Source organism: Lynx rufus, unplaced genomic scaffold, assembly GCF_022079265.1.
Source record: "Lynx rufus isolate CCGP_SWC_20201006 ecotype Redwood Valley unplaced genomic scaffold, mLynRuf1.p SCAF_28, whole genome shotgun sequence".
Lineage (NCBI taxonomy): Eukaryota > Metazoa > Chordata > Mammalia > Carnivora > Felidae > Lynx > Lynx rufus.
In genome coordinates this window covers 3,527,163-3,554,426 of record NW_025814843.1, presented here as the reverse complement: position 1 = coordinate 3,554,426, position 27,264 = coordinate 3,527,163, and the positions used below count along the sequence as shown (strand labels likewise).

The 27,264-nt window shown below is 55.1% G+C and overlaps 1 protein-coding gene across 2 annotated transcripts; it reads right to left on the bottom strand.

The window, feature by feature from the left end:
* Window positions 1-288: 288 nt before the first annotated feature.
* TRPV2 (transient receptor potential cation channel subfamily V member 2) lies at window positions 289-18,737 on the bottom strand. Of its 2 annotated transcripts, XM_047089665.1 has the most exons (15): window positions 18,447-18,735; window positions 16,376-16,693; window positions 13,888-14,021; window positions 12,415-12,708; window positions 11,496-11,794; window positions 9,536-9,709; window positions 9,012-9,167; window positions 8,309-8,404; window positions 7,357-7,427; window positions 6,710-6,875; window positions 4,676-4,742; window positions 4,229-4,566; window positions 3,169-3,296; window positions 2,325-2,404; window positions 289-496 (listed from the first exon to the last, which is right to left on the bottom strand). In XM_047089665.1, exons 2-15 carry the CDS (start codon window positions 16,573-16,575, stop codon window positions 402-404), a joined length of 2,298 nt encoding a protein of 765 aa, XP_046945621.1. In that variant the 5' UTR covers window positions 16,576-16,693; window positions 18,447-18,735; the 3' UTR covers window positions 289-401. The 2 variants fall into 2 exon arrangements, 1 of the variants encoding a protein (XP_046945621.1); XR_006964113.1 differs by lacking the exons at window positions 289-496; window positions 2,325-2,404; window positions 7,357-7,427 and having other exon boundaries at window positions 3,210-3,296; window positions 18,447-18,737.
* Window positions 18,738-27,264: the final 8,527 nt, after the last annotated feature.

The following is a 27,264-nucleotide window of genomic DNA, read 5'->3' as shown; positions in this document are numbered from 1 at the left end:
AGGAGCTCAAAGGCTTTGAGAGAGATCTTGGGTGTGGCTGGAAGCTGTGGGAAAGGACAAAAGGTGGCTGTGTTGCCGGCGTCCCCCACCACACATCTGTCACGACAGCAGGTACGGCACTCAGGAAAAGACAGCCCCGAGGCTGGGGGCCAGCAGGTGAGGGTCTCCTGTGCCTGGGTTGAGGGCAACAGTAACCCAGTCCTAGACAGAGAAACGCTCACAGAGACACGCAGATGTCAGTCAGCCCGAGGGCCCATTAACTCTGCTTAAATGATGCTTCCAGGAGAGTTAGTCATGAGAAAATATTTATTTATATTTGCCAGCGAAGTTCCCTGGAGCCCCAGAGCCAGCAGGTAGGGCTGGAGAGATTCCCTGGCTCTGTCCTGCATCTGGGCAGGACATCAGCAGGACTCCAGGAGCTGGAGGGGCAGGTGGTCATCCTCTGAGGCGGTGTCCTCCTCCAGCTGGACGGCCAGGACAGGCTTCTTCACGGTGCCTGTAAAAGGATGAAGAGCCCTGTGGCTTGGGCCTGGGGCTGTGTCCCCAGGAGGCAGGCGCCAGGGAAGCAGGAGGAGGCCACAGCCATGAAACCACATCCACACGCTCTGTGTGCAGCAGGTGATCCCAAAGTCGCCAGCAACCCTTCTCCCTATGTACCCACTCCTGCGGGCATTTCCTGAACCCCTGCTTTGTGCCTGTCAGGGACTTCCTCCCAGGAGCTTAAAGTCCCTGGAGGTGACAGCCTTTTGTGTTAGAATCTAGAACACCTGGCGGGAAGAAGAACCGGAGGGAAGTGAGAAGTAGGTGTCCAGGGAGCTCAGGGGACAGAAGAGAGACGCAACCTGTAAGCAAGGCAGATTTGGACACCCATAAGGGGCAGGAATGACACTTGGACAGAGAGAACAGGGAGCAGTGTGGGGGGACTGGCTGTCACATGGAGGGACAGAGGTGTGGGAAACGGGCTGGACTTCAGCGATGTGTCTTCCCCCTGGGGGGTGAGGCCTTCCAGACAGTGGGAGGCGTACCGGGCGGGCCTTGTGTAGTTTTTGACTGCACTGGGGGCTAAGCCTGGAGCAGGAAGACTTGCCTAAAGGAGAGGGTGCAAACGGAGCCTTGCAGTGGTGCAGAAGCTGAAGACACGAGGGCTGGGGGCAGAGGAGTGAGTGGCTGCCTGAGAGGTCCTGATAATACTCAGCACCAGGCTGAGAGGGACACTGAGCAGGTGTCCAGGCCTCCTGCCCGGGTGAGGAGAGGCAGGGCTGGCACACGCATTACCCGGAAGGGCCAACCCAAGGCCGTCCCTGTTGGGGATGTCCAGTTGGAAGTCCCAGCAGGCAGTGGGTATGGGATGCTTGGGGCAAGATGAAGGGCAAGGTGACTTTCAGAGTCTCGGCCTCGAGGTGATAGGGTGGCAGGACTCAGAGGAAGGGAGGCATGCAAAGAGGGCAAGCAGGAAATCTATCGGTTTGTGAGGGCCACGGTCAGGGCCCCAGGAGCCTGGGAAACCAGAGGCTGGAGGAGTGTCCCTACCCAGGGGTCAGAGGTGACGCAGGCGCTGTTGTGGGGAGGGGTCGCGCGCCACAGTCACAGACAAGTGGAGTCTGCTGGAAAGAGAACGAGAAAGAGGAGAGCCAACCGCAGACCCAAGTGGGAGCTACTGAAGATTCCAGAAAGGGCATGCTGTGGAGACAGCTAATCCTCAAAACGGGTCTCCAGATGAGAGGAAGGAGCCAAGGCCAGTCTTGGTGGCAGGCAGCAGGGTGGAGACAGGAGGGGCCTCCACACACTTGAACGGACAGGACGCAGGCCGTGACTGGGGGGAAAGGCCTAGGAAGTGGCTTCTCCTCAGAGGGGTGGGGGCTGGGGGCTTGGGTAGGGGGGCAAAGCTGGGGATCAGCAAGGCTGGCCCTGTAGACGGGGCAGAGCCAGTGGGGGCTCCGAGAGATGCCCCCTGAGCTGTGGGATAGGTGGGAGGGGGCTCTCTAACTCGTTCCCCCAGGCGCAGCCCAGGCCTGGAAGGGTGCAGCTGAGTGGACCCGGCCAAGAGGACGGCACGGGGAGGTGAGGGCAGGCAAACGTCCTCAGAGTGTCTCCCGGCTGACCCCCTGAAAACAGGCCGGTGAGGAGGTGGGGCTGGAGAGAAAAGGAGGGAAGGGTTTTAAGGGGGACTGGGAAGTGGCCATGGAGGTGGTCCTGCCCCAGACTGTCCGTAGCTGTGTGGCCGAGCAGACAGAGACACGCACACACACACACACACACACACACACACACACACACGGACATCTCTCTCTCCAGAGCAGGGGCTGTGGTCCATGGCTACTCACCAGGGACGCCAGGCCCTGCTGGCTCCTCACACACCGTTGGCAGCGTCTGTTCCCACGCAGCCCAGTTCACTTCCTCCACCCTGAGGACAACAGAGCAGCCCTGAGGCTCTGGGAGGCCACCTGTACAGCTTGCTTTGCCCCGGGCGCGGGGCCCAGGTAGAGACGGGGACGGTCAGGAGAATGGGGTTTCTCCCCCCTTCTCACTGGACACTGGGCCACCCGTCATCCCACCTGGGCCCCGTCCGGGTGGCCACCACCCCGCTGCCCCCTGGGCCACGTGTCTGCGTTGGCGGAAACGGGCATCTGTCCCTTCAGGCCGTTCACAGTCACCTGGGTTGCCCTGAATACTCAGAGAAGAGTTTAGATCCTGTGTGTCTTCGTGTTCCTGGGTTCTGGAGCCCTTTTGTGGCCGCTCCGCATGCCCAAGACCCTCCCCTCTCCCACGGCAGACTTTGTTTTCTGTGGAAGGGTCGTAGCCTCTGTGGTCGGGCTGGGGGAGTTAGGAGGGCAGAGCAGACCAGCCCGGGCAAGGCTAGTGTGCTGGAACCTGAGGGCCCCTCTGGCTTCTTGGCCTCCTGAGTGTTGCCCCATTTCAGGCCGGAAGGAGCAGGTCAGGGGAGGGAAGGGACAGGACCGGCTGGGATGGCAGACTGGCATCCCTGACCTCGCCTGTCCAGGGCAGAGTCCCCTGGTGCTCCTGGGCCCTGCCTCTCCCACCAGACCTGACTGCTGGTGGCTGTCCCCTGGCTTTTACGAGAGTCAGGCCGACCCGTGGTGTGCAGTCTCCAGGGATCACTGGGTCAGCAAGGCCCCCAGGCCACCCTCCCCTGCCTCCCTCACTCACCGGAAGCACCAGCGCTCATCAGGGCTGCCATCTGGCCTGGTGCCAACGGCCAGCTTCACGCCTGCCCGCCGCTTCTTCCTTCTGCACCACCAGTAGCCATTCTCCATCTCCAGGACAGAGATGGCTTTCTGGGGACAAAGGACACATCAGACGGTAGCCAGGAGGGTACTCCACAGCACTTTGTAGAACCCAAAGTCTGCTAAGCATGTGGGTTTGAATCCAGCTCCCATGTCCAGCAGGTAATCAACCTGTGTGATGTTAGGCCCCCAACCCCTCTGAATCTCAGTTTCCCCGCTTGCAGGTGGACGGGTGTTGGGAAGTCAGCATGTGGTGAGCGCCCAGCGGTTACTTGCGTTGTCACCGATTCCAGAATTCCACACCAGCAGGTGCGGAATTTGATTTGCTCTACCCACACGTGTGCCTGCCCACCGGCACACAAGTGAATTAGGTGGGGCACAGAACTCTGCCCATGAGGGCACGGCTCGGAGAAAGAAGATAGGGGGCTTGCCCAAGGTCAGCAGTGAATCGGTGGGAGTCCAGCCTTCGGGACAAGGCTTTCTGAGCACCAACTGCCCACCCTCAACCCTCCAGTCAAGAAGTAGCTATTGCTTCTTCCATGGAAGGCAGATGTCATATCAGCCCCCAGCTACAGGGCCCTCTGCTCCCCAATCCCAGGATTGCACATCCTGCCTGCCTCACCCACTAAAGCAACCCCATTGACTGTTTGATAAACACAGGACGGGAACTGCATGAGGGCCAGGACGCGATCTTGTTCTCTGCTGTGTGTTTCGCCCCGAAGAACTGAGGACTAAGCTTAGCTCGTGGTAGACACTCAAGAGATACTTGACAATGATAACCGTTAACACTTTCAGCACCTACTACGTGCCAGGCACCGTCCCCAGGGCTTTAGATCTATGAGCCCATTCAATCCCCACAACAGCCCTAGGAAGGAAGGAATGGATGAGGGGGCCCAGCTCAGCTGGGTCCTGCACACTCCTCACTGTGTGGGCCCAGAACTTGGGGAAAGGGAGGGGAGCCCCCCACCGTCGCCCCGCAGTACCTGCAGCTTCCAGATGCTCCAGCTGTCGGTGGCGACACTGTTGACGGTCTCGCTCATGAGGGCAATGAGCATGTTAAGCAGCAGGATGTAGGTGAGCAGCACGTATGCCAGCAGCAGCAACAGCACAACGCCGCGGAAACGCAGCTGGTCTTGGAAGGCCAGCTCCCCCATGCCGATGGTGAACTTGAAGAGCTCCAAGGAGGCGTCCAGGATGCCACCGTATGGGGACGAGCTGCCCCCCTCGTCCTCCCGTCCCACCCCAGGCTGTGCTGCCTCCGTGACATTGGGGCCCGTGGGGACCCCGGAGTCCAGGGCTTCCCGGCTCAAGCTCACCAGGGCTGCAGGAGGGAGAAAGGGGGATCCTCAGCCTGGGGAGACCAGGGGGCAGCCTCGAGGGTGTACAGAGTGGGCAAGGGAGAGGCAGGGGCCAGAGGGGGGAGTCCTTACCTACAGCGAAGCCGAAAAGGAAGACTAAGTAGACCAGCAGGAAGCGGAGTAGGTCCCGCAGGATGACCTAGAACACACACACCCAGGAGCCGGAGTGGGTGGCCGGCCCATCGGGCATGACCTACAACCCCTGCCTCCGCCCTGAGCATGGGTTCCCCTGTACACACCATGCACACACACACACACACACACACACACACACACACACACAAATCTGTGCATCCCACACCGAACAGACCGGTCTTTTAACATCACTTTCTTGCTTACAACCATCCAGGGTGAAAACATGAAGCACAGAATTACCCTGTGATCCAGAAATTCCACGTCTGGGCAATAGACCCAAAAGAACTGAAAGCAGAGACCCAAACAGGTACTTGCACTCCCCTGTTCAACCAACGCAAGCATCCACTGATGCGTAAAGGGATAAACAAAATGGGGTATATACACACGGTGAAACGTTACTCCGCCTTAAAAAGGAATGAGATTCTGAGACGCGCTACAACATGGATGAAACGGGAGGACACTGTGCTGACTGAGCCTAGCCAGTCCTAAGAGGACACAAACTGTAGGATCCCACTTCTATGAGCTACCTAGAGGAGTCAAATTCATAGGGACAGAAGGAAGAATGGTGTTGGGGCGCCTGGGTGGCTCAGTTGGTTAAGCATCCGACTTGTTTGTGGGCTCTGTGCTGACAGCTTGGAGCCTGGAGCCTGCTTTGGATTCTGTCTCCTTCTCTCTCTGCCCCTCCCCCAATCATGCTCTGACTCTCTCTCTCTCTCTCTCTGTCAAAAAATGAATAAGCATTAAAAAAAAGAAAAAAAGAATGATGTTGCTAGGGGCTCAGGGAGGGGAGTGGGGAGTTCATGTTGAATAGGGGGACAGAGTTTCAACTCTGTAGATGGATGATACTTAATACTGTCCCCTAAAGGTAGGATAATATTATGAGGGTATTTAATATCACTAAATGTCACTTAAAAATGATTAAGATGGGGGAGGCTGGGTGGCTCAGTCGCTTAAGCCTCCGACTCTTGGTTTTGGCTCAGGTCATGATCTCGTGGTTGGTGAGATCGAGCCCAGCATCGGGGTCCGTGCTGAGTGTGGGAACTGCTTGAGATTCTCTCTCTCCCTCTTCTCTGCCCCTCCCCCACTTGTGCTCATGCATGTGCACTCTCAAAAATAAAAATAAATTATTAAGATAGTACACTTTGTAATGTATATTTTGCCACAATTAAAAACATTTTTTTAAACCTCTGGGGCTTCCAGACCCCTCCCCATGGACAACAAATCCCCAACTTCTTCCCTCCACTCACTCTGCCCAGCCTCCTTGCTCTGTCCCAAGTGCTCCAAGCTTGTTCTGGCTCCTGGCCTTTGCCTCCAATGCTGCTTCTCTGAGTCTGCGCTGGCTAAGTGATTTTTCTGGTCTCATCCATCACCTCTTCAGAGAGGTCTCCCAGACCATCCCATCTAAAGCACCTGCTGCCCCACGTCATTCCCCAAGGCATCGGCCTATGTATTTCCTCCATAGCATTCAGCCACCTGTAATGTTCTCATCTATTCCTCTTAGTGTTTCCATTTCCCTTACCAGAATGTCAGATGCAGGAGAGTTGAGGACTTGTCTGTTTTGTTAGCAAACAAAGGAGCGTATTCCAACACTTAGAACGGGACCTGGCCCACACCTCAACTTTTGTTGAATAAATAAATGAACGCAGACACATCCATATGCCCAGGTGTCCCAGGACACAGGCACATAGATGAGCTCATGTGCATCGTCTCTGCTCCTTCGGTGTGCAAGGATGCACTAGCAAACACACAGATATCCTTGTGGTTGCTCAAACCCATGCAGAGCGCGGACCGCTGAGGGCAGGTGCGTGCACGCTGGTACTCGTGCTCGTGCTTGAACTTGGGTTTGTGGTGCACAGGCAGACATGCTCGTGTTCTCCTCTGCCCAGGAGGAGGGCGCCTGCCTGCTGAGGCCAAGAGGGTCCCGTCGGCACGGTGTCCAGCTTTGCCTGGTCACCGCGCCCCGTCTCTCACCTTCTGGATCATGACACTGTAGATGCCCGTGTGTTGCAAGCCGCGTGTGTAGTAAAGCAGGTTCAGCCAGCCCAGCACCAGCGAGGACACCAGCAGGGGCAGGTACCACTCGACGGCCAGGAAACGCAGCACCTGGGACACCACCGTGAGCAGGGCCTGAATCAGGCTGCGTGGGAACAGAGTTCGGGTCAGCTTGCAGGCCACCTGGCGAGCTCCCTCCGCCCCCACTTGCCCCCACTGGCCGGCACCGACCACCCCTGCCTCTCCCACCATCCATCCATCTAGATGGATGAGAAGTCCTCCATGTGCCTGGGACTGGACCCAATCAGGGGTCATTTAATCCCTGTGGGCCTCAGGTCCCTCCCCTGTAAAACGGGGGTACTAGGAACAGCACCTGACTCATGGGGCATTTGTGCAGATTCAGTGAGCCACAACATGTAAAGAGTTCAGGCTCCGCTGGCACGTAGCGCTCAGGGCACGTAACTATGACGAGCACAAGGAGCCCCAGGCCAGACAGCCTGCACTTTGGTCCAGGCCCCTGGCGCTCCCCGGCTCCTGTCCTCGCCTCTCCAGCCGGCCTGGCGCCTGATGCCACACCAGCCGCTCCCCGGGGCTGAGACAGGGGAAGGGAGTGAGGCCCCACGTACAAGAGGATTTCAAAGTAGCTGTCCAGGAACGAGATCCAGATGAACAGACGGCGTCTCCAGAAGTACCACAGCTGTGGGGGGAGGAGGTGGGGGGGGAGGAGGGGGGAAGGAGAGGAGCAGGGGGTGGGGCGGAAATTTGCTGTCCAGGCCACAGAGCAGCCCTGCTGGGCTCCCCACTGCGTGCCCTGCCTGCCGGCCTGGCTTTGTGGAAGTCTGGCCGGGACCACCTCACAGGCTCAAACAGCATCTTGGACTTTTGCGGGGTGGGGACGGGGGCTCATGCTAGCTGAGAAAGCTGTGAAGCCTGTTTCCAAAAAGTGCGGCCACCCACAGACACCCGGACAATGCCAGGCGCCTCCTCGCTCCCTGTGGACCCAGGCGAAGAACTCACTCACTACTCAGGCCTAGGGGAAGAGCTCCTTTGCCTCTCCTCACCCTGGCCCCACGGGGACCCTCCTGTACTCCAGCCAACCTGGATCTGGTACCAAAGTCCCACCCACTCTGAGACAGGCTCCATGGCACGGTGTCCAGCCTGTCTCCTGCACTCTCACCTGAAAAGGAGCCACCGGGGGAGTCGGGCTGAGCGCACCTGCCCCAGCCTGTCTGTGCTCCCCCCCACCCCCAGGAGGAATGTCCCAGCCCGGCCGAGGGACCTGGGGGTGGGGGCTTCCAGCTCCACTTTCCAGGGAGCAGAGCTGGCGTGGCGAGGAATCATGGGAGTCATTTGCCGCCCCTCAGAAACCCCAGAAAGCACAGCAGGGAGATACTGGCCCCAGAACCCAAGGCCCTCAGCTGCCCCGAGGCTGGTAGTGACGGGACAGTTCCCCGGAAATGAAGGGATTGTGGTTAACTCAGTCTAAGTCTCCTCCTAGGGGAATTCTAGTTTGTTTCTGGGAGCCACACGGAGTGCTGGGGTCATGGGGTGCGGAGGGGGGATGGGAGGAGCCCTCACCTGGCCCACGAGGAGGTAGACCCCCCCAAGCAGGATCAGGATGTGGCCCAGCAGCAGCATGGAGCCTCCAGTCGTCACTTTCAGGGAGAGGAAGGCCTGCGAAAGAGACACTCTGGTAGGACCTGGGACCCGAGTCCCCTCCCAACAGTGACGCTCCTCGCTGAGGGCCCATTCTGAGCATGAGCTGTTGGAGAGGCCACACAGGGCAGCACAGGGAACGTGGGCTCCCGGGCAGGCCCCCCCGCCCCCCAGATTCTAGCCTGTTGTAGAGGCACGCTGTATAGTGGTTATGACGGTGGGTTCAGATCCCATCTCCCCCACTGACAGCCTGCGTGAGCCTGGATAAGTCACTTAACCTCTCTGTGCGTCCCTCCCGTCAACTGTAAACCGGGGATGCTAACAGTTCATCGTTCTCAGAGGACTGCTCTAAGCATTAATTAAATAAGCTAACACATGTCACTCCCTGGAAATACTTTGTCACCTATGGTGAGCACCCAGCCCGTATTAGCAGCGTGGTTATCATCTCCGCGTTGCTGGCTTCGGTACCCACTAGCTGCACGAGAGCTCGGGTGTGTCACAGTGTTATCAGGTGCAGGTGGGGGTTGGCAATCCCTGCCCTATCTTCTTCCGAGGCTGGTCCCAGGAGGCCTCCCTCCCCAGCATGCGCCCCATCCCCTCCCCCCCCACCCCCCACCTGCTGTACCTTCTCCAGGGCGGGCTGGTGGTAGGCAACAGCAGTGAAGAGGAACATGTACATCAAGTAACACAGGAAGTTGAAGAAGAATCTGGGGATTAGCAGATCCCATTTCGCCTGTAGCAGTTTGTTCAGCGGCTCCAAAACCACCATCCGGTGTCGGTGCTGGGGTGGGAGTGTGAGAGCTGGTACATACAGGGGTCTGCTCATGTCAGGCTCAACATGAGGGCTGAGGGAAATGGGGGGAGAGCCCCAAATGACCCCGCCCCACCGGCCTCTACCCCACCCTCGTGGCTATGGGCTGGCAGAGCGCCTCATCCTCCAGTCCAGAGCAGGTGGCCACCGGGACCCCCGCATGCTCCCCATGGGCGTGGGACCGGTGTGTGGAATGAGCATGGGCCCAGAGGCTGAGGTCGGGGCATGCAGCCACATCCCCACTGGCACAGCCGCAGGGCACGTCCAGGAGGCAGCCCTGAAGTATGGAGCTCTGCCAGGCCCCCTTTGCACCCCTCCCCGGGCCCCAGTGGGCTCACCGGGCTTCTGCAATGAAAGGCGATGATCTCCAGCACTGAGTTCTCCTCCCAGCTGTCCACAGAGGCCAGGTCATACAGCGACACCCGGACAGGCCCATAGCACCACTCGGTAAACTTCCGGGAAAGTGGCTGGCACGGCCCTGAGAACTCCCGCTGCAGGATGTGTCTGAAAATCTGCAGGGTGAGGCAAGTGATCTTGGCCTGCGTGGCCACCTCCCAGCACTGACCAGGAGGCTGGGAGCTAGTCGGTACCCTGCAGACCTGCCCACCATCTACAAAGCTACAAGCAGACACCCGCAGGGGTGCCTGAGTGGCTCAGTCGGGTAAACTTCCGGCTCTTGGTTTCAGCTCAGGTCATGATCTCATGGTTCGTGAGTTCGAGCCCTGCATTGGGCTCTGCACTGACAGTGTATAGCCTGCTTGGGATTCTCTCTCTCCCCTCTCTCTCTGTCCCTACTCCGCTTGTGCACTCTCTCTCTCAAAATAAATAAACTTAGGGGAGCCTGAGTGGCTCGGTCAGTTAAGTGGCTGACTACGGCTTAGGTCATAGTCTTGTGGTTTGTGGGTTCAAGCCCGGCATCAGGCTCTGTGCTGACAGTTTGGAGCCTGGAGCCTGCTTTGGATTTTATGTCTCCCTCTCTTTCTGCCCCTCCCCAGCTCATGCTCTGTCTCTCTCTCTTTCTCTCAAAAATAAATAAACACTAAGAAAAAATTTTTAGGAACACTTGGGTGACTCATTCAGTTAAGCATCTGACTTCAGCTCAGGTCATGATCTTACGGTCTGTGGGTTCGAGCCCTGCATCGGGCTCTGTGCTGACAGCTCAGAGCCTGGAGCCTGCTTCAGATTCTGTGTCCCCCTCTCTCTCTGCCCCTCCCCAGGTTGTGCTCTATCTTGCTCTATCTCTCAAAAATAAATAAATGCTAGAAAAATATTAAAAAAAATTTTTTAATTAAAAAAAAAAAAAAACCAGATACACGCACACAGCCCGTACACACAGATCCTTGTGTGTATAAACTCTTCTCACACACCCTCACATGCTCAGCCACAGTGTAAATATTCTCATCGGCTCACATATGTTCAGACCTGCCAGTGAACCTGGCTCTTCCTTCCCCACTTCTGCCCTGAGGTCTCTTCCTTGGAGCCCCTACATGGCAGAGGGACCCCAGCCCAGAGGTCCTTGAGGCCCCTCGAGACCAGAGGTTCCCGGCTACACAGGTGTGTACCCTTCTGTGGTCAGAGCTCAGAGCTTCCACCAGACTAGAAAGCATCCCTAACTCGAACAGGTTAAGAAGCAGTTTGTTTTGGGGCGCCTGGGTGGCGCAGTCGGTTAAGCGTCCGACTTCAGCCAGGTCACGATCTCGCGGTCCGTGGGTTCGAGCCCCGCGTCAGGCTCTGGGCTGATGGCTCGGAGCCTGGAGCCTGTTTCCGATTCTGTGTGTCTCTCTCTCTCTCTCGGCCCCTCCCCTGTTCATGCTCTGTCTCTCTCTGTCCCAAAAATAAATAAAAAACGTTGAAAAAAAAACATTTTAAAGAAGCAGTTTGTTTTGGGGTGCCTGGCTGGCTCAGTGGGTGGAGCATGTGACTCGTGCTCTCGGGATTGTGAGTTCAAGCCCCAACTTGGGTGTAAAGATTACTTTAAAAAAACGGGGGGGGGGGGGTGCTTAAGTGGCTCAGTTGGTTGAGCAGCCGACTCTTGAATTCAGCTCAGGTCATGATCCCAGGGTCATGGAATCAGCTCCAAGTTGGGCTCCATGCTGAGCATGGAGACTGCTTAAGATTCTCTCTCTCTCTCTCTCTCTCTCTCTCTCTCTCTCTCTCTCTCTCTTTCAAAATAAATAAGCTTAAAAAAAAAAAAAAGGCAGAGAGACCAATGATCTAGAATGTTGCCCCAGGCTCTTTCTGCAGAAAAATCAAAGGGGGTCCTGTTGCTTCCTGGAAAGGTGGGGGCCAGGCACTCACCTCGATTTTGCCCTCCTTGGCGGCCAGCTTCAGGGGCGTGAGGCCCTGCAGGTTGGGGATGTCTTCGAGCTGCACTGTGGGGCAGAGGCGGGCGCCGGCTCGGAGAAGCCCATCGTACATGCGGATCACCAGCGCACTGTTCTCGGCCGAGTTATCTGCGATCATCACCAAGGCGTGCAGGGCAGTGTTGCCCAGTGAGTCGGCCGCCTGCAGGCTGGCAGGCTGATGCCGGTTCTCCAGGAGGTAGGTCACCACATCCCACTGCTTGGTGCACGCGGCCAGAGAGAGGGGCAGCTCGCCTGGGGGTCAAGTGGGACAGCTTGAGCCTCAGGCCTCCCAGCTTCCACCTGACTACGCCTCACATCCCCAGGACAGAACGCCGGGCCCCCTTTAAGAGAGTCAGGCCTCGGGACCCCAGGTCCGCCCGGGCCTGTGCTGAGAGGGAAGACGGTCCCAAGCCCCATTTAGGGCGGCTGTGCCTTTTCCTATGAGCCCTGGTAAAGTCATTTCTGTCCAGCTCTTGACCCCAGGGAGAGGTGACCGAAGCTTTTTACCATCTAAAGGCTCAGAACAGAGGTCAGCCAACCAAGGTTCCCATCTCCTTGCCTCCTTCTCTTTTCTTCACCAGAGCCCAGCTCCACTGCCACCTGGCATCGACACCCCTTTAGACTTTCCCCCACACCGGTTCCGCCAGCCCATTCCCCTGTCCTGGTCTGGGAGCGGATGTGTGACGAGCTTCCTTGGCCAGACAAGGCTAAAACATCTCCTAAGACAAACTGCTTTCGCAGGCAGCCCGGTGACTAGAAGCACGAGCCCTTGGGGGTCAGACAGATCTGAGTTTAAGGGTCAGCTCTGCCACACATTTACCGTGTGACCTCGTCCCCTCTACACCTCAGTTTACCCAAGAAAGGCTCCTCACCGAAGTAGAAGCAAGTCCCTTGGCTCTTCTTCTGGAAGAAGTGGCCACAGGCCCGGGCATGCACATTGGCCCCATTCTCCACCAAGAGCTTCACACACTGCAGGCTCCTCTTCTCGATGGCAATATGCAGGGCACTGTGGCCTCGGTAGTACTCATCCGCGCACTGGGCGTTGACCAGGGGCTGGGGATTGCCAGAGTCCCGGTCAATCTGCAGCAACGGCAGGATGCAGGCGTTGGCCCCATCCCGAAGGTTCAACACGGCCTTCATCAGGCACGTCTTACCCGTGGAGCCCTCTGTGGGAGAAGGGGAGGGGAAGGGGCACCAGGGTGCTCAGACCTGGAGTGGCCGGGCTGCCCACCAGCCCCAAAGCACCCCTTGGGAGGATAAAAAAAGATTGTCACACACGACCGGTGGAAACACAGCCATGCGATAGGGTATTAAGGCTCCAACCAACAGGTATTAAGCTACCAACAGGTATGGCTACAATTTCTGCCCTAGAAAATAGGTTTCTAGGACGTAATTTGTCCTATGCGCAACGTTGTCTATAGAACACCCGGAGCAATATTCGTTAAACGGCTCCATCATTTGATAGCTCTCTCCTTAGGCAAGTCACTTGGCCTCTCTTGACCTCGGTTTTCCTGACTGTAAAATGGGAATGTTCCAGGGCTGTTACAAGGGTCAAATGGAATCACATACAAAATTCTTGGCACACAGAGGGCCTGGCACCCAGTACGTTGAGGTCAAAAACGACAACCAACCTAAATGGCCACCGTTGAGGAATAGTTAACTAAATCCTGGTAAATGTACACAACAGAAAAGCTCTGCAGCTGTTAAAGTGACCGGGTTAGAAGTCTATGCACTCAAGTGTAAGTTGTCACAAATGGGTATATATGGCCCAACCCCTTACGTAAATATATACCTGATAGATTTAAATGGTTTGAAAAGATATATCCCAAGTCATGAACAGAGATCCAGGATGTCGTAACGTTTTTAACCTCACCTTATACATTTCCTTATGGTCAGAATCTTCTGGAATGCACAAATGTCACTTTTCTGACATTGGGGCTGATTTTCTAATCAGGCCAAACCATAAAGATGTTTAGATTTGGGGCAAAAATAATGAGACTGTTATTTTAAGATGAAAGGAAAAGAAAAGAAAAGAAAAGAAAAAAGGAAAGGAAAGGAAAGAAAAGAAAAAAGGAAAAGAAAAAAGACAAAAGATGCACTGTGAACCAGTGAGTATCCATTTGGCCACCAAGGTGGGCTGAAGATGGCGGAGGTTGGCCAGGAGCCAGGGGGAGGGGAGGGAGCAGGAGGCACAGCCGTGACCTCAATGAGCTGCCCTCAGCTCTGTCGGCAGGGCCTCCCTGCAGCCATTTAGGCAGGAGGGCTGCTAAGAACAGTCACCTCTTGGCTCCCGACCACAGTCAAGGCCAACCAGTCAGCCGAGTCTCAGCACAGGGCAGGCCTACCTGTGTACTCTGAGTCGGTGAGGTACTTGCTGGTCCGGGACAGGTACTCTGCTAACCCAGCCAGATCCTCGGGGACGCCCCGGGCCACCACGCTGAAGAGCCGGTCACGGTCAAAGCGGTTTGGGTCTGGCTGGCTGTGGGGATGTGACTTGTGTCTGATGCTGTGGAAGAACCATGCTTCCCCCCACCCCGAATGCCCCCCATCCCAGGGAGTCCTTCCAGGGCATCCTGTGAGCACTGGGCACCCTGCAGGCCCGAGAGCCCTCCGGGAGCCCTTCTGAGGGCCTCTGCCCAGCGCAGACCAAGGAGACCCCAAGTGCCCAGAGTCCTAGCAGGTGGAAGAGCGCCTGTCCAGGGCACTAGTCCCCAGCATCCCCACGACTCCAGATTTTTTTCCGCATCAGGCGCTTATCATTTGCCAGGTGGCTCGATGGTCTTACAACAGGCTCATTATCCCAGAGAGGATTTCAGCACAGGAACCTGTCATGCTCTTGAGCGGGAGTCCAGGTGGGGATGGGACCACAGGAGGTACCCACAGACTGTTAGGGGCTGTATGCCCTGCTGGCCTAGACAAAGGAATCAAGAAAAGGCCTCATCCTCTTAGAAACCAGCTCTAGGGGCGCCTGGGAGGCTCAGTCGGTTAAGTGTCAACACTTGATTTCACGGTTCAGGTCATGATTTCACAGGTTGGTGAGTTCGAGTCAGGCTCTGCAGCAGAGCTTGCTTGGATTCTCTCTCTCTCCCTCTCTCTCTGCCCCTCCCCTGCTCACACACTTTCTCTCTCTCAAAATAAATAAATAAACCCCCAAAAAGTTAAATAAATAAATAAGAGAACCCCCGATCCTCTCAGAAACCATCTCGAGACTGATAACGGTGTGGTTGCACCTTTAACCCTCACTTCAGCCCTTGGGATCAGCAATCTCTATTTTCTCCATTACCTCCAAAGAGGTAAAGTAACTCGCCCAAAGCCACATGCGCAGGACTGGGGCTCACCTGGGGGAAGTCGTCTAACTCCAGACCCTGACTCCTAACCCCCAGAAAAATTCTAGGCTGGGCAGACAGAAGTTTCTCAGAGACACAGGGGCCTAGCGCTGAAACCTATCAGATGCTCACCAGAGTTTTACCGAGAAACTACACTTCTGGGAAAGGCCCCAGAAGAGGTCTGGTAGCCCCTCAGCATCTAGCAGTTTCTGGTGACAGGGGAGGGAGGGGAAGGAGTGTGGGGTTCCCCTCCTGGGCCTGACGCTATTTACAGAGGCCAGCCTGCCCCTGGGGCTTCTGGAACCGTCACCAGTGGATATAAAGGGACAAAAAGAGGTGGGAGACCATTGGAAGCTCTGGGGACCCTCAGGTCGCAGCTTCACCAAGGAAGGGTTAGTGACTCTCTAATGAGCAGGGGACTGTTGGGCTCAGTCATGTGTTAAGCTGTGGCTGTGTGACTGATAGAGCCAGGCCCTGCCTCCCCCACACCAGTTAGTCGCGCGTCTGCCTGGCCTGGCCAGACATGCCATCATCTGCCTAGCAGACCACGTGGCCGCGACATGCCCGAGAGGACTCTGTGGCTGACTGGGGAGCCCTATGGGCAGTCTGGCCGGAGGAAGGGGCCATTTGGACAAAATACTTCCCGTCACTGGGTGGCATCACAGTCTTGGAGCGGGGAAACCCAACAAGAGCACAGACTGAGGCACTGAGGGGCATCGAGGGACCTATTCTGCCCGCCAGGGGGACTACTCAGCTCCCAGAAGCCTCACCCGCAGCCTCCCCTGCCCGGCTCTGAATCTGACCGAGGCCTTCCGACGCAAACGACACAGGGGCTCTGGGCTGGGAGCCAAGGCTGGTGCCACGTCTCAGACACGAGGAGAGAGGAAGGGGCTTTCCTGGCAGAGTCCCGCCTTGCCCACGAGGATTCTCCAGCCTCGCACATCAGACCTCACGCTGAGGGGGGATGCCAGGCGAGCCCCCCACGCACCCAAAAGCTGGGAAGTCATATACCCCCGGCAAAAGTGGGCTCGCACTGTCTGAACTGGTACTGATCACAGGAGGCTCAAAGTGAAGCAGACTCCTAGCAGAAGCCCCCCCAGAGTCCCCTGGGCAACAGGTCCAGCCCTCGAGCAGAAGAGCAGAACCCAGGAGCACCCAGGACACTGCCAGATGTCCCTGACTCTCAACTTGGACCGGAGTGTGAATCACGCTAGCATCCCCGCAGGGACTGTGACGCACAAGGGTCAGGGCACACACAAGGGTTGCAAGGGTCTGTTGAGTACTTCCAGACGGAAGAGCATGTCCCTGTGAAGAAGAACAGGACCTCAGAAGGCAGAAGGCCAGGAATGAGGAAGGTTCCAGAGGGATCAACCCCAGAGAGCAGAGCAGGGTTATGCCTGTCAGGCCCAGGAGCCATCACAGCCAGACTGAGGACCTCCCTCCACCCCTCGCCATCAAGTCTGACTCAGGGTGCTCCCCTGGGCCCCACCCCCATTTGCTGCCTCACCTGACACCTGTTCCTTTGCGGTAGTTGAGGTTCACTTTGATCTGAGGGGGGCAGTTCCGGTCTTCGCTCTGGAATGGTGACTCCATGGGGGGCGGCCCGTCCCCAAGGCCCAGCTTTCCTTTGTCCGCCTCAGTGCCATCTTCTTGGCCTCCGTCTGATGTCTGGAGCCTGAAAGTGGGAGAGCTGGAGGGCGAGGCCATCCTAAGGGGAGGAGGCTGCTCTGTCTGGCTCAAACCTCAGTGGAGACCGAGTTGTCAGAGGCTCCTCCTTCCCTCCTTCTTCCCAGTCCTGGGTTGGGGTAAGAGGTCTGGCTGGGGCCTGCAAAAAGAGAAGTTTAGGGGGCACTTGGGTGGCTCAGTCAGTTAAGCAGCCGACTCTTGATTTCAGTTCAGGTCATGGTCTCACAGTTCGTGAGTTCGAGCCCCACATCGGGTTCTGTGCTGACAGTGTGGAACCTGCTTGGGATTCTCTGTCTCCCTCTCTCTCTGCCCCTTCCCAACTCGTGCTTGCTCTCTTTCTTTCTCTCTCTCTCTCTCTCTCAAAAAAAAAAAAAGAATAAACATTAAAAAAAGAGAGAGAGAGAGAGAGAAGTTTAGATAGAAGCTGAGTACAAGTAGACCCACCCACCGAGTCAGACCGTCGGGAGGGGGAGAAAGGCCAGGGTGAGGAGAGGGAGGGAGGTTTCCGGTGTGAGGATGGAATGGGGAAGAACAGGGACCCAGTGGGTCTGCCTACTGACGTAGTCCCACGGGAAGGGTTGAGACTGTCCCTGACTTTCCCTCCCTCTGATATCTGAGAGGCCACAGCCCCTGGTCCGGGGAAACAAACGTTTGGGGTCACAGCACAAACACAGCATTTCTCTACATAACATCTTGCCCAGTGGCCAATCTTCTCAACAGATAAGAGTGCGGCTGTAGGCACCAGAGGCGGGTCATCGAACCTCTTGCCACAGGACGGGAGCATTCTGGGGGAGGCGGTTGGAAAACCGCTGGTCTCTCAGACCTCTCGTTTTGCTACCAGGACAACTAAGGCTCAGAAAGGGGAAGTGACTTCCCTGAGGTCGTCAGCTGTTGGCAGGGCCTGGTCTAAAACCACAGCACGCTACCATGATGTCCTTCTTCAGTTCTCCAAATCTTTCAGGGCCCATCTGTGTTTTCAGTCTGACTCATCTCTGAGGGCATTGAATGCCACCTCTCTGTGCTTTAGGGTCTCTGGGGGCTACAGAGTGGGGAGGGAGCCCCCTGGCTGGCTGCCCAAACTCCCTCTGACAGTCCCACCTCTCGGGCCCTAAGTGGGGCTCTGGGCCCTGACACCTCTTGGTGGGAGAATGGAAACCACAGCCTCCATCACATGGCAAGGGGTGGGGCCCCAGTTGGGGGCAGGGGGAAGGCCCCGGAGCCCCCTAGTGGGTAGAAGCAGAAAGAAGGAAGACAGAGTCAGCGATGGGTGGGGAGACAGCAGGGTGGGAGAAGGGGACAGGGAGCAGAAACAAGGGCGAGAAGATGAGAGGCTGGATGGTGACAGGGCTTGGGCTGGGCCCCGTCCAGCTTCAGGCTCCCACAGCCCTCAGGGACCTGGGGTTGGGGGGCATTTTCCCACAGAAGCAAGAGAGGCGGGGACCTGGCTAGCTGACTCAACATGTAGACTTGTTTGTTTTAGGTTTTTTACTTCAACATGACCCACCATCTATCTAGAAAGATGGACAGCCACTCTGGGGCGTCCTTCCCAAGCCACACACCGTTTAGCCTGGCTTATGTCCCTAACCATCCCCCCGACCCCCGATCTGCCTCCCCGGCTGCCCCCCAGCCCACCGTTCCCAAGCCTCAGCAGCAACAGCTACCTGTCGGGCCCCTGCCGCCTGTCCTGCAGCTCTTACCCGCCCCAGGCAGGGAGGAAGGGGTCTGGCAGTCCAGGTAGAGGCGGGAGCCCCTTGAAGACCCTCACTTGGGCTGGAGAAGCAGGCAGCCTCCCCCCACCCCCCCCACTGCGGCTTCCCCGCCCCGATCGGTCGCTGTCAGGTTCCAGGCACCTTCCCCCCTCCCCAATGTGCCCCGATCGCCCACCGACTTACCCCGCGGGCCGAGGCCAGGGCGTGGCGGCCGGGGCTGCGGACCCGCCGGGATCCCGTGCCTCCGGGGCGGCGGGGGCTGCGGGAGGAAGTGAGGCAGGGAGGGCGGCGGGCGTTGACAGCCGGGAGCCGCAGAACCTCCCCAAGCCTGCTCTGAGCTCCGCCAGGGGCTGCGGTCTCGGGGTGTTGCGCACCCTCAGCCCACCCGGCCTGCAGGCATGGTGGGGAGTGGGGTTAAGTCTCCCGGGTCAGGACGGGCTGGCCATCCGCGAGTGACCGGCTGGACCACTGGCCACACCCTGCTCTCGGGGAGACACGCCCCGCCTCCCCACCCCCACTGTGTCTAGCCGGTGATGGCCCAGGTGGGGGGGGGGGGCAAGCAGAGGCAACCCTCGGGTGCTGGGGCCTCGCCGCAGGTGGGAGCTGGCACGGAGTGGGGGGTCCTTGCCCCGCTGTGCCGACCTCTGCCTCCTCCCCTTCCCCACCACATGCCTTCTCAGGCTGGGAACTGGTTGACCCGTCCCAGGGCAGACGGAGCTAATGTGGACGGACCCCAGGGAGAGGACAGACCCAGCCCAGCACATGACTCTGGGAATGCACGCCACCCGACCAACTAACTAGGAATCTGAGGGGATTTTCCCACCTCTCTCGGGCTTTCCTCCTGCCCCCCTAGCAGGGGGCCCTGTCAGCTCCACACCCCTTAGCGAAAGACGCTTCCAGCACCTACCAGCAGGGGGGGACAGGGAGGCCTCCAGGCACTGCAGAGATGAGAACTCCCTGCCCCCAGCTGGGTACGGATTCCGCTCTGGGGCTTGAAGTCACGGTCGCCCTCCAAGTAGCCCTGGGATACCTTCCTCTCCCGAGCTCCCTAACACCCAGTCCCTGCCCCAAACCTACCAAATTGTCTCCATCTCTGTCCGGTCGAAACCACTATCATCTCTCCCCTGGGAGACTGGAGGCACCTACAAACGGGTCTCCCTGCTTCACTCCAACTCCACCCCTCACCCTCATAATCCATTCCCCGTGCAGCAACTGGAAGGATCTTTCGAAAATGAAACCCAGATCACCCCCAGTCCCCACTTAACCCCACCTGCCACCCCAAACGATGGCTTCCCTTGGGACTTAGAATCAAATGCAAACTCCATGCCCTGCAACCCTGGGCAGTCTAGATGCTCTTTTCCATTGCTTTACCTCCACCGTGTCTTACACGTTGCACTCTAGGCCTGCGCTGTCCCACCATCTGACTCTCTGAATTTAAATCAGTTAAAATAAAATGAAATTAAACATTCTGTTCTACAGTCAGAGTAACCACGTTTCAAATGCTCAGTAGCCACATGTGGTTGGTTAGTGGCTACCATATTGGACCGCACAGATACAGAACTTCTCCATCATTGCAGAGCATTCTATTGGACAGCACCGTTCTAGACACTGGAACACATTTCAGTCTCTCCAGTATGCCATGCTCCCTTATGTTGCCTCCAAGCCTTGCACAGGCTGGTCCCCCTGCCAGCAACAACCCTCCCCCCCAAACACACACACACACACACACACACACACACACACATACACACACACACTGCCCTTGTTCTAGCCAGCTCCTACTCATCTGTTGTCTCTCCATTGAAACATCAATTCCTAGCCTTTCCTAGACCCTGAACTGGGTTGGAGGCCCCCACTAGGTGCTCCAATGACACTATATACTTCTCCGATCATAACTCACTATCCATTATTGTTAACGTTTATTTGTCTGGCTTCACCTTTGACAATAACGAATGCCTACCTCACAATGTGCCAGACATTGTGCCTAGTGCTTTACATGCAACTCTCAGAGCCACCTTATTTCACAGACTGGGAAACTGAGGCTGAGCAAGATTAGGCACCTTGTCCAAGGCCACATAGCTGGGAGGTGACAAAGCAGGGGTTTGAATCCAGGGACACACCCTTATGCACCAAGCTCAACAAGGGGCAAGGTTTTGCCCCCCCCCCTTTTTTTTTTTTACTGTATCCTCAGGACCTAGCAGACAGCTTGTGCTCAAGGCTTTTTTTCCCCTTTTTTTCCTGCAAGAAAGCTCTGAATGACTGCGTGGTTAATCATAATCATAATGCAGAGGACATTATTGTGCTGTTGGAGAAAAACCGAAAAGTGGACACCCTCAAGTCCTTCAGAGGCACTTCAGATGACAATGACAATTGGGCAGAAAACCCTAATTGCAAATGCAGTTTTTAAAAAGTTCTCAGATCATCAGCCATCTGGGACATGCAAATAAAAACAACAATGAGATACCTTCACACTGCTGGGATGGCTACAAATAAAAGACAGATAATGACAAGTGTTGGTGAGCCTATGGGGAAATTGGGATGCTCATACATTGCTGATGAATCATAAAATCAAACAGCCACTTTGGAAACTAGTCTAGCTGTTCCTCAAAAAATTAAGCACTAAGGGCGCCTGGCTGGCTCAGTTGGAAGAGCATGCAACTCTTGATGTCGGGGTCATGAGTTCGAGTCCCATGTTGGGTGTAGAGACTATGAAAAAAAATTAACCAGGTAGTTACCATATGACCTAACTATTGCACTCATTTCAAAAGAAAGGTAAATGTATGTCTACACAAACACTTGTACACAACTATTTACGGCAGTGTTATTCATCATGGCCAAGTAGAAACTAAAATGTATAAGGCTTCTTTTGGGGGAAATGAAGATGTCCCAAATTAGACTGTGATGACAGCTGCACAACTGTGTAAATATATTAAAGACCATTGAACTGCACACTTCAAAACAGTGAACTGTATGTGATTTCTATCTTAAAAAAAAAAAAAGTCCTCTGAGCAGAAAATAATGCCTGTGTTCTTAGTGGGAAATGAATCAAGCAGAGAATAGTCTTCCTCAGTTCCAAGGTCACTGGACTTCTATTTCAACGTTGAAGTTTTGTTCAGTCCAGTCTCCATGTAAGGAAAAATCTCCTCCAAGCAGCCTTCACACCTATGTGTTTCATTTCACACTTAGTAACTTTTTATAAAGGCATGTTTCTTTTTTTGGAATTTATTTTCAGAATTGATTTTAAGAAAAGGAAGAGAAAGGTCACAAAAATGTGTAACAGACATATTCTTTGGAGGAAGGAATTAAGGATCAACGATGGGGGGCATCTGGCTTGCTCAGTCGGTAGAGCAGGTGACTCTTGATCTCAGGGTCCTGAGTTCAAGCCCAGGTTGGGGCTAAAGCTTACTTTAAAAAAAGGGGGGTGGGGTACCTGGGTGTCTCAGTTGGTAGAGCATCCAACTCTTGATCTCAGGGTCGTGTGTCATGAGTCCACATTGGGCATGGAGCCTACTTAAGAAAAAAAAACAACAAGGATCAAGGATGAGAAGGCAACTTCCTTTTCAAGGTGTATCCTTAGCACTACTTGATTTTTTTTTTTTTTTTTTTTGCCATTGGCTTAAAAAAAAAAACAAATATGGACTGTCTTGTAGAGTTAAAAAAAATTTCAACTCGTATGTGCAAGCTATGGCCAAAGCCTGTACATAATTAAGTGTAAATTCTAAAGAGAGGTGGGGGAGAGGGGTTCAGAGTGTATAAGATGAGAATCATTCTGGCCGTAGAGGGGAGGAAGGGTAGGACTTGGGGGGAGGGAGGTGGACAGGCCAGGGCCTATGCCTAAAACTTTTGATTTCCTTATGCCAATCCCAAAACTTGGTCCGGAGCCTGGGCCAGGCCATGTTTACTGGCCAGATAGACAAAGCCTCCCTGAGCAGCACTGTATCTGGAACTGACAGTAAAGAAATAGAAAGAAGCCTGTTTAGGAGGCTGGACAAGCTTCCTGGAACAAAGGAGACAGCGACTAGAGTTTAGCAGGCTTATAGTGGGAGAAAAAAATGCTAGCTCAGGTGGCCCTGGTCCCCAGCAAGGACCAACTTAGAAGGCCACCGAGGCCACAGAGGAGAAGGGGACCAAAGTCCTGCCGGTGTGAGTACAGTCTGCTGGCCTGGGACAATTCTCACTCTCATGGAAAGTGAGCTGCCACTTCCCACACTGCCTCTGAGCCCCAGAGGCCACTGCTCAGCCAGACCCGCATGTGGGACCTTTCTCACAGGACCTAGAACAGCCACATCCAGGCCCCGTGCCAAATCTGGAAGCCCAGGCCCAGGCTGGGCATTTGCCTCTAGGGAATTTCCCCAATCTTGGGCTGAAGCTGGGCCCGTTGTCAACAAGGCCTGCTATTGGCTAATAGACTTCCGATTTTTTTTAATGAAAAGATCAGGAGAGAGGGATGTTATCTGGGAGATCAGAACTGAGAAAGGGGGGATGGGAGGAAGGACCGAGTCTGAGCCAAATAAAGATGGGGCAGAGAGAGGAAGCGCGGGTCTCAGAGACAGGACCCAGAAGAGAGACACGCCCTGAGGCCGAGAGATCTAGAAGCAGGACAGGCTAGAACCAGCGACAGAGACAAGGGGAAAGACCAGACGCAAGCAGGGTTGGTCTGGACCAAGCACCAAAAATGCATCAGATAACCTGACTGAGACAAAGGGTGGCCCAGGCTGCGGGCGAGGTCGAGCCTAAGGGACAGCAGTCGGACACCGAGGGATGGACGCGGACCAGAAGACCGAGCCGGGGAGGCAGAAGGACAGACCCCAACCCTGCGCGGCTCCCACCCCGTCGCCCCTCCCCGACCGGGCCCCAGCCCCGCCCCCGCGCCCAAACGCGGCCCCGCCCCTTTCCCTAAGGGAGCTCCAGTCCCCGCCCCCACCCCCACCCCCCGCAAACACCTTCCCTGGGCCGCGGGCCTGCGGCTGGAGTTAGGTCTCCCCAGGACAACGTGGGGGCGCGGCAGATCTTCCCCGTGGACGCGGATGGCCCACTCCTCATGCCCCACTCCGCTTCCCAAGTCACAAAGCAGGACAGTGAGGGTGTCAGGGACTGTGGCCTCTGCCTCCCTCCGAGGGAGCGGGTGCGTCCTAGAAGGATGCACCCTAGAGGTGGCAACTCAAGGAGCTTGTAGGACGCGGGCACACGCTTGACCGTGAGCCAGGCACTTTATGAGCATTTTGTTTCTTCTTTTTTAACAAGATTTTATTTTTAAGTAATTTCTACGCCCAACGTGGGGCTGGAACTCACAACCTCCCCTCTCCCCGACCCCCGCCCCCACCAGGTCAAGAGTCCCCCACTCCACCCACCGAGCCTGCCAGGTGCCCCTGGGCATTTTCTTTCTTCATCCTTACCTCCCCCTGGGAGATAGAACTTCCATTTCAGAGAAGGGGAAACAGAGTCAGAGGTGAACTAACTCTCTTGCTCTAGATTACAGCACGGGTCGCAAGTGATGGTGAGATTTGAACCCAGACCATCTGATTTCCCTCTGTGTTCCCATCTCTTCTTTAAAAAAAAAAGTTGGGGATTCTCCGTCTCCCTCTCTCTCTGCCCCTCCCCCCACTCATGCTGTCTTGTCTCTCTCAAAGTAAATAAATAAACTTTAAAAAAATAAAATAGGGGCGCCTGGGTGGCGCAGTTGGTTAAGCGTCCGACTTCAGCCAGGTCACGATCTCGCGGTCCGTGAGTTCGAGCCCCGCGTCGGGCTCTGGGCTGATGGCTCAGAGCCTGGAACCTGTTTCCGATTCTGTGTCTCCCTCTCTCTCTGCCCCTCCCCCGTTCATGCTCTGTCTCTCTCTGTCCCAAAAATAAATAAACGTTGAAAAAAAATTAAAAAAAAAATAAAATAAAATAAAAAAAACTTACACCCTTTTTACACTGACAGTTTAAAGAATTTTGGGAAGACACAAATGTTCTGACCACAGCAAAGGGAATAAACGGGTTGACTAAAGATCCAAGGGAAGAAGTTCCAAAAAAGAGTTTAGGATTTGAGGGGCACCTGGGTGGTTCAGTCAGTTAAGTGTCCAACTTCAGCTCAGGTCATGATCTCATGGTTGGTGGGTTCAAGCCCTGCACATGGCTCTCTGCTGTTAGTGAGAGCCTGCTTCAGATCCTCTGTCTCCCTCTCTCTCTCTCTGCCCCTTCCCTGCTGGTCCTCTCCCTCTCAAAATTAAATAAACATTTAAAAAAAAAAAAAAAGGGAGTTTAGGATTTGAGTGTTAGACCTTCCCTCAGAGCCCTAGGGTCCCCAGGGGCTGCCTGATTGCTACAAAAGTCTATCTCAGGAGAGAAAAGTTGTCCAGACCTGGGTACCCAGGTCAAACATTGCCTGAAAGTCCCACTTGGGGTCCAGAGAGTTAGACAATGGGGAAAACATGCTTCAGAACTTCCTTTGTTTCTCTGGGTTTTTTCCACTTGTTTTTTGTAAGTTTCTGCCTTTCATGGTAGGAGATTTCCTCAAATGTCTGGGACCAAAAAGCCAGGTGCATGGATGGGGCTTCACTGAGCTTCCCTAAAGGGTGATGTCACCGTTCTCAAAGTTTCCAGGGCAGACGTCTGCTTAATTCCCCCTGGTAGGCAGGGTCTTGTCTGTGCTTGGGTCCCCAGGGCACCAAGGTCTCAGCTTTTCCACTGAGTTAGGAATGGTCATCAACTGTCCAAGCATTGCCTCTGCATGGCTTCCTCTCCCACCCTCTTTGTCCTTATTTTATTCTTTTGTGATCATTTTATTTATTTACTTATTTATTTATTTATTTATTTATTTATAAATCTTTATTCAAAGAGAGAGAGCATGAGCAGGGGATGGGCAGAGAGAGGGAGACAGAGAATCCCTAGCTGGCTCTGCACTGTTAGCACACAGCTGGACACGGGGGTTGAACCCACAAACCACAAGATCACCACCTGAGCCAAAACCAAGAGTCGGACACTTAACCGACTTAGCCACCCAGGTTCCCCTATCCTTTTGTGATTATTTTAAAGGGGTTTGGGGAGGAAAGCATTTTTTTTTAAATTTTTTTCTTAATGTTTATTTATTTTTGACAGAGAGAGAGAGAGACAGAGCATGAGCAGGGGAGGGGCAGAGAGAGAGGGAGACAGAATCCGAAGCAGGCTCCAGGCTCCGACCCGTCAGCACAGAGACCTACGCGGGGCTCGAACGCACAGACTGCGAGATCATGACCGCAGCCAAAGTTGGACGCTCAACCGACTGAGCCACCCAGGCGCCCCGTAACTGGAAGCCCAACCATAACTGTGACATTTTATTTTTTTTTTTAATGTTTATTTTTGAGAGAGAAAGACAAAATGCAAGCAGGGGAGGGGCAGAGAAAGAGGAAGACACAGAATCCTAAGTAGGCTCTCAAGCTGTCGGCACAGAGCCTAAAGTGGGGTTCAAACCCACGGACCGTGAGATCGTGACCTGAGCCAAAGTCGGATGCCCAACCAACTGAGCCACCCGCGTGCCCCTAAGATTTTATTCTTAAGTAACTTGTGTTATAGTTCCAATATCTTCCTTATATCTTTTAACATGTTTATTAGTCTAAAATTCTTATTCTGGGGAACCTGCCTGGCTCAGTCAGTAGAGCATGGGATTTTTGAACTTGGGGTCATGAGTTTGAGCTCCATGTTGGGTGTGGAGCCTACTTAAGAAAAAGTTGGAAATAATAAACAATTTAAAAAATGAAAATAAATAAAATTCTTATTCTGACAAGAAACAGGTTATAGTTTTTCTGTTGAAAGCAGTGATGCCCTGGGGCACCTGGGTGGCTCAGTGGGTTCGCTGTTCGACTTTGGCTCAGGTCGTGATCTCACAGTCCGTGAGTTCGAGCCTCGTATCGAACACTGTGCTGACAGCTCAGAGCCTGGAGCCTGCTTTGGATTCTGTGTCTCCCTCTCTCTCTGCCCCTCCCCTCCTCACGTTCTGTCTCTCAAAAATAAATAAACATTAAAAAAAATTGGGGGGGGCGCCTGGGTGACTCAGTTGGTTAAGCCTCTGACTTCGGCTGGGGCCACGATCTCGTGGTCTGTGGGTTGGAGGCCTGCGTGGGGCTTGGGCTGACAGCTCCGAGCCTGGAGCCTGCTTCTGATTCTGTGTCTCCCCCTCTCTCTTCCCCTCCCCTGCTCATGCTCTCTCTCTCTCTCAGAAATAAACATTAAAAAATTTAAAAAAAAAATTTTTTTTTTTTTTTTTTAAAGAAAGCATTGATGCCCTTAGCCTGTGGGATCTGCCGCTAAGTCCAGCCAGATAGTTTCAGATTTGAGTTGAACTGTAGAACACCCAGCTGGTGTCGCCGAATTGCTTGGTGCGGAAAGAAAACCCTGCTCGTTTGGTGACCAGAAGTGTCGGAAAGCAGAGGAGGCACCCCCTGCTACCTCCCCTGGGAATCTCCTGCATGGGGAGTAGATAAGCCCGGGAAGGAGGCGCCACGAGAATACAGCCAAGCCACTCCTCGCCCCACAAGACGACCTTCAGGACGTGTTTCCACACTTTGCTCTCCAAAGAGAAGCAGCCTCAGGACTCACCCCTAAAATGTCATTCCCCGGATGTTGGGGGGAGGGTGAGTGGGCAGCTGTCAATCAGTCCACACCTGTTTTCGGCAGCGTCTCCCAAACCTTGAGGTCTGGGCCGCCCTAATTGGACTCCAGGCACACCTGGATCCCAGAGCTGCGTCATTGGCGAGGTGGAGGCAGGTGCTGTTTGTTCCAAGGCAAGGGGGGGGGGGGAGGGCAATTGGCTCATCCCTCCCCATCACCCCCAAGAAATCTTTCTTTCCCACCTGATCCTCTTTGGGGGGAGGAGCTGGCAGCTGGTTTTGACCCCGACCTAGCATTGGATTCATCGTCCCGAGTGACAAGTGTCCGTTTACTGACCTGTTGGCACCCAGTGACTGCGCATATCTGTGCAGCCTTAGCACTTCGCACATGGGAAGAGAGACCAGTTACATTTCCGTAAATAGGAGGCTTT